General features: G+C 30.3%; 1 protein-coding gene across 1 annotated transcript; it reads left to right on the top strand.

Moving 5' to 3' along the window:
- The first annotated feature begins 1519 nt into the window (after positions 1-1519).
- Positions 1520-5535, top strand: LOC100803581 (12-oxophytodienoate reductase 3). The gene is made up of 5 exons (XM_003551080.5): positions 1520-1829; positions 1940-2080; positions 3051-3181; positions 3843-4025; positions 4653-5535. The coding sequence occupies exons 1-5, from the start codon at positions 1750-1752 to the stop codon at positions 5312-5314; spliced, it is 1197 nt and encodes a 398-aa protein (XP_003551128.1). The 5' UTR covers positions 1520-1749; the 3' UTR covers positions 5315-5535.
- The last annotated feature ends 1939 nt before the right edge of the window (positions 5536-7474 follow it).

Here is a 7474-nt window from a genome sequence, read left to right as displayed (position 1 = left end):
ATATATACTTTAAAAGTTATATGTAAGGTGTTATATCTAATAGGTTAATAATTTTAAAAAACAATATTGATGGTGTTATTAGCATTAGCAACCGAAATTTTAAAAAAGAGTAATCACATATACACAGACACGAGATACGAGATTTGATAAGTGGCTTATGTTGTTGGAAGCAAAGCAATTATTTCCGTATGATACAGTTTTACAATATCACTTTTGTATCTTACTCTAACATTTGGAGTTCAATGTGTGAACTGATATGAACTAACATGGTGTTCTAAAATAGCTATGGTCTGGACGTACTGTTTATATGTTATTATGGTGGATTTTTAGAATAGAGTATTTCATGGTTTGAATGTATTGGTATTGTGTGGGACTTTTAGTTTAATTTGGACAACGCACGCTTTGATTTTAATTAGGATAACACTATTAAGGAGCATTGATGTTGTGTATACAGGTGTTAAGTGTTATGATGGAACAAGTAGCGTCTAAAAAATATTATAAATTATTAAAAAATATATTTATTAAATAATTAAACAAGTTTTTTAGTTATTAAAAAAAATTATAAAGTTAACTGAAATATTTTGAAAGTGGATTGTGAATACTTATGATTAGAATTGTCAAGAAACAAGAACAAGTTATTTCTGGCTTTTCCCTTATGTTACAAAAAAAAAAAAAGAAAAAGAACCGTAAAAAAATACTTTTGATCAGAAGAAAGCGTTATTATAGTGAAAGTTGTGGGTGTAAGAGGTAAAGAAATTTTGTATATCGCTGTAAGGAAAAAAAGATATTTTGTATCAACAGTCAAAGTTTTTGAGAAAAATATTTTAACTATTGTGTCTGACAGAAAATTTATACTACTAATTATACACACACTAAAATGATTTTTACAATTAAATAAACAATATTGACCCGTCCCCCAAAATAAACAGTTGGTTTCAGATTATTTGGGTTCAAAGATGGATGGCTGGAGTCCAAAGTCCAAACTAGTAACTCAAGCCCAACTCTGTATACTTCTTTTCAATATTAATTTGCCTATTCCAATAAAGAACCAAAATGCAGTCTTAGCTAGATTTAACTCGCATTATTACATTTGATGTCAACATATCCGAAGGGGCACAACGCTCTGGGCCTCTGGTGTATTTTATTTTCTTCAAATGTAAACAAAACATTGGTGTTAAAAGAATTATATAGTTTGAATTGAAAGGTAATGTATAATAATTTTAAAGCATAAATATAGGCATGTGTTTCAAAATTACTTTTATTATTAATTACTAGTATTTCTCAATGTATTTCTAACATGACCTTTTTTTTAAAAAAAAAAAAAAGAAGATAAAACTAAAATGCAGTTCTTTAAATACTTTAATACCATAATCAAAATTAAAATTAGAGTTTCTTTCCAATAATTCACACAATAAAAGTTCACGTATAATCATGTTAGTACTAATATTTTGTTAAAAAAAATAATAAAATTAACCGAATTAATTATTTTTATTGGTGTTGAAAATGTGTTAAACAACAAGGAGAAGGACAAGAGTGCGTAATTAATACTAGTAGTAGTATTAAACATTTAATTATGAATGGTGATTAAGTTTAGCTTTACCCGGAAACTTAGTGGAGCCGAGAGGCAATTAGAGTAAAGTGAGAAGAGTGTTTATATTGGATATTGGAAGAGAGAAAAGGAGCAGCGGTCCATACAATTCAGGAGCAGCATATAAGAATCCTTCAACACAAGAGGCATCGCCTACAACAATGGCAGATAATTCAACTGCTCAAGGAAGCAACACCCTATTTTCTCCTTACAAGATGCCTAAATTCAACCTCTCTCATAGGTCATCACACTCACACACTACACTTTTCCTTACTTCCTATTAGTTCTCTTTATGACTATTTTCTTAAATCTATTCTTTTTTCCCCTCTTTATGACTTGGATTTTATGCAGGGTGGTTTTGGCTCCGATGACAAGATGCAGAGCGTTGAACTGGATTCCCCAGGAAGCACTTGCTGAATACTACGCTCAAAGATCAACACCAGGAGGATTTCTCATCAGCGAAGGCACCTTGATCTCTCTCACTGCTCCTGGGTATACTTTACCAATCTCTTCCAATTTTTATTCTTTTGAACACAATCATATACACTATTCATAATTCCATGTTTCTATGTAGTAATATTTTATTGTATAACGATGCATCTCATTTATTTTAACCGCCACACACGCGCTAGTTGGTGGGAATAATTTTTTTTTTTTATGATTTTTAATTATTAAAAAAAGAAATCACTTGATGTTTTATAATGTTAACTATATAATTCATTTTTATTTAAATATGAAAAATATTATTGATTGCAAGACTGTGTAACATTAGTCAATCGAGAAAAACATTTATTCCTTGTGCTTCAACGCAAAACTATTTTTTACTGTACCATACCAAATCTAAATATTCTTCTTCTTCTTCTTCTTCTTCTTCTTTTTTTCAAAACTCCATATAACCTTTAATGAAATTGAACGGTCAAACAACGCGTCCTGTGGTGTATTCCGCGTGAGTGCTGCTCGTGTTTAAAATATTGACTGCTGCAATTAATGGGCTTTTATCTTTGCGTAACGGGAACGTACACTCCTAAACAATGGGGTGGATCAACTGATGAAGATTGAAGTGTACCAACTACCAACGAAGAAACAGAAGAAAAAAAAAAGTTAAAGATGTAACAAGTAAAAAAAAATAGAATGTATGCAAATTGTTGTATCTTTTATGAAAACCGATTTCGTAAGTCATTATTTTTAGGTAATAATTAAAAATAAATAAATAATTTCATTATTTGAAATTCCTCTAAATTTAATAAAAAAATATTTTCAATTTTCTAATCATTTAAAAAAAAATAATGATAAGCAAAACCGTAAAAGAAGGAATACATTTTGTACTTAAGTAATACTCATTTCTTTGTAACTAATTTTCTTCATTTAGTATTTTCTTTAAGGTGTGAATGTGTATGATTAGTTTGGTCATGGTGGGACTGTTTAGTGAGCATTAATATGAAAGTGGTGGTTTGATATACAGGTTTCCACATGTGCCTGGGATATATTCAGATGAACAAGTGGAGGCGTGGAGAAACATAGTGGATGCCGTGCATGCCAAAGGCAGCATTATCTTCTGTCAACTTTGGCATGTTGGCCGTGCCTCTCATCCAGGTAACTTGCCCCTCATTTTCATCCATCAATTTTGTGTTCATTCTGGTCCTACTCTAGACTCTAGAGTTAACCATTCCATTTAAAGAGTAAACTAAGTGACTTTTATAGTTGATAAAAAAAAATCAATCATTAATATTTCGTAGAAGAGTCTCAGTAATGCATTCTCTAACATTTTTTTTTTACATACATTTCATAAAAAAGTTCATTAAATGAGAAATGAAACCTATTAAAATTTATAATTTTTAATATATTTCAACCAATAATAAAGAATATGTTCAGAGAAGTATTTTTAAAGATAATGTATGTATGTGTTGACCATCGACAACTTTTCTAAAGATAAAATTTAGGTGCAGTTCTTTAAGTATTTTTAATTTCAATCAACAGTTTGTGTTTTAATGCAAATATATATTACTTTATTAGTTATTAGTTATTACTGAGATGAAATTCTAATTTTAATTAAATGTTGTTCCTTACTTAACTCACTTTACAGAGCCAAATGGTTAATACTACATTTTTAGATTTTGACATAGCTGATTTTAATGAATTGCACCGAAAGTTATGATTTGTTATTTTCTTGATGTTACATGTGCTTTTCAGTTATCTGTTTGTTCAGTGATTCACTCATTTTGCACTTCCATTGATTGCTTTACTTGTGAAACAGTGTATCAACCTGGTGGGGCTCCACCCATTTCGTCCACCAGCAAGCCCATATCAGCAAGGTGGAGGATTCTGCTGCCCGATGGGTCCTATGGTGTGTATCCAGAGCCTCGTGCACTTGCCACTTCTGAGATACCTGAAATAGTGCAGAATTATCGCCAGGCAGCAATTAATGCAATTCGAGCAGGTTAGTTTCTTGAATTCTTACTAAATATTCTGAATTAAGATTATGTTAATGATGTTGAAATGCAAGTGTCTTTAGATTGTCATCATGACATTATGTAAAATGTGTACATGATCTGCTTCCATTACCTGATCTATTTTTCTTGTAACTTCTAAGAAAATTTAAGGAATAGACATGATGGTGGTGATATGCTGCGTTTTTAATTTTCGTCTCTTTTGTTAAGGACTTTATAGTAGATTCCAATTCTAAGTGCAAGAAAAGTAAAGTTGGCCTATCCATTTTTCTTTTTGTACAATGGTGGCAATAAATTATCCAAAATTTCCTCCACTAGTTTACTCTACTGGGTTAAGGTTGGCCTGGCAATGCATCTTAGTGATATGTTCTTGGCACATATAATGTTGCATAACACCAGTTTCAATGCAGCTGGATGTAGATTAATTAGTCTATAGATCTATTGCTGTGGAGTTCTTTAGATTACTAGCTTGTGTTTGCGGGTTTGTTAAATGGAACACAACTCAAACCAGTTGTTTAACATTTAGTTTCCAGAAGCTGAAGACAAAACTTCACCATCATTAGTTGTTATTTGGCTATTATTATTAAGGCATATATGATGAAATGTGACATATACAGGTTTTGATGGAATCGAGATTCATGGGGCACATGGGTATCTCATTGATCAATTCTTAAAGGATGGAATCAATGATCGAACTGATGAATATGGTGGATCACTAGCAAACCGGTGCAGGTTCCTAATGCAGGTGGTTCAAGCTGTTGTTTCTGCTATTGGGGCGGAAAGAGTTGCTGTCAGAATTTCACCAGCAATTGATCACCTTGATGCCATTGACTCTGACCCACTTAAGCTAGGTTTAGCAGTGGTGGAGAGACTCAACAATTTCCAGAAAGAACTGGGCAGAAAACTCACTTATCTTCATGTTACTCAGCCTCGATACACAGCATATGGCCAAACCGAGTCAGGTAGACCTGGGAGTGAAGAGGAGGAAACTCGTTTGATGCAGAACTTGAGAAAGGCTTATGAGGGAACATTCATGTGTAGTGGTGGATTTACTAGGAAGTTAGGAATGGAAGCTGTAGCTGAAGGCCATGCTGACTTGGTATCCTATGGTCGTCTTTTCATCTCCAATCCAGACTTGGTTTTAAGGCTTAAGCTTAATGCACCTCTTACCAAGTATAACAGAAAGACATTTTACACCCAGGATCCTGTTATAGGATACACAGATTATCCTTTCCTGAGCAAAGAAAGTGAGACAAAGGAACCAAGGGCACGCCTTTAACTGTAATGTTCTTTGACTTTTTGAGTTTTGATATCGTCATATGTATAATTAGAGTATCCCAATCTCAAGTGAATGTCTTCATTATGAAAATCTTATATACTTTACCCCCCAAAATTGCCCGACATCATTTCTTCGCCCTGTATAGTCATCTAACTATATTACCTGCAAGCTGCATCTCTGTACTTATTGTTGAATTACTTTGTATAATAATTTTAATCCAATTTCTGTCTGTCTGTCCCTTTCTTAATATAGGGACCTATCTTGCTTTTTTCTTTTTTCAGCAAGAGATTAACGATGTAACCATTGAAACCTGGGAAAATTATAATGCTACTGTATAGCTTCTGTCTCAATAAAAGCTCGATTCAGTCATGTAAATTTTTTTGTAGATTTAGGCTATCTATGCCATTACAAGTGGAACGTATTTAATATGCTTTATATTTTGTTGATGGTAAAATAAGTTTATAATAACGTTCTGAAATTCTTTCAATAAAAAAGATAACGTTCTGAAATCTGAAGTATGGGTGTAAGCCCGTTGCACTCAATCCACGAATCCATATAATTCAACCCAATCCAATTTTATTTCTACGGATTGGGTTGGATTTTTTTTAGTACACTAAATTAGAATTGGGTTACATAATGAACTCTTGAATTTCAAATCCGGTCACTCAACCCAACTTGACTACATAATAAAAAATAATCGTATTCCAATTTACCTTAAATTATAATATTAGATATCTAAACATTTTTGTTCCTAATTCATGTATAAAAATCTAAACCAAGTGAGGTACTGATAACCTATGATAAGAATAATTTTATTAAAAATGTATATAATATAACACAAGAATGTTGTTTTAGTCAGTATATTTTGGTCATATTACCTGAATATCTTGAGTGAAGTTTTTTTTAAAAGAAAGCATAGAAGAATAAAACATAAAATTACTTATACGTTCACTTTGTCTCTCATAGATTACTCTTATAAGTTAATATATCTTTTTCTTCAAGAAAGATAAAAAAAATTACAGGCACATTTTAATATATTTATATATTAATCAAATCAATTATGTTCATTTTCATCCACTTTTCTTTATATTATATAAAAGATAGACAAAATTATAAATTTGATCTTCCTATAATTTAATTCATGAATTTAGTCTCCCATTTTTTTTTGCAATCCAGTTATTTCAATCCTCGACCAAAATTGAACCTCAATCCCGACGGAAATTGCGATACACGGTGACTCTAACCAATTGAGTTATTGGATCAATTATGTTATAAAATAATTAATATCGTTATATATAACACTAAAATTTTAATGTATATTTAATGCACATATAAATTTACCTAATAAATTTTGTAATAATTAATTTTGATCTGATAATTAATTTTTTTACATATATGAATCGTAAATGAAACTTATGATTTTTATTTAATATATATATATACATATATATAAATACATTAGATCAAAATTAATTATAATAAGGTCAAAAAATACATTAATAAATTTATGTTAATAATGTATTTTTTTACATATATAAATTTTTATTAAACCTATGGTTTTTATTTACAATTTATATATATAAAAAAAGTTAATTATTTGATCAAAATTAATTATCACATAAATATGTTTCACTCAATTTCTTATTTTAAAAATAAGGATATAAAAGAAAGGAAAAAGTTAAGTCAAATACTACTGTATATTACTTTTTCAAAATTGGATAAAAACATTTAAAAGTAATCTATAATAATTTTTTAAGCATAAATATAGATGCTTTTTAAAGTTTAATAAATCTTCTATGTTTAAAAGTAATTCTACTATTATACTAAAATTTTAATTTTATTATTGAATTTGTATACAAATTTAACGTAATTTTTATTTTAATTCATTTATTAATTAATATCAGCTCAAACAGAAATGATCTTTAGGGTAGGTATTAGTGTAGGCGCAGGAATTGATTAAGAGGCTGGCGGGTTGAAAAGAAAAGTTACATCATGCATGATGACAGAATAGTCTTACTAATATTTTGCCATTAATAAATAACAAACAATATGAACGTGGCGAATCGACCACACGTACGTGGAAGTCAAACCGCGTGAGTTCCCAATGAATATAATATATCCCATGCAGTATAGAGTATATATAACAAAGTTGATCCTTGA

Source organism: Glycine max, chromosome 17 (assembly GCF_000004515.6).
Source record: "Glycine max cultivar Williams 82 chromosome 17, Glycine_max_v4.0, whole genome shotgun sequence".
NCBI classification, from domain to species: domain Eukaryota; kingdom Viridiplantae; phylum Streptophyta; class Magnoliopsida; order Fabales; family Fabaceae; genus Glycine; species Glycine max.
Note: the sequence above shows the minus strand (reverse complement) of the source record. Positions and strands in the feature narration are given on the sequence as shown.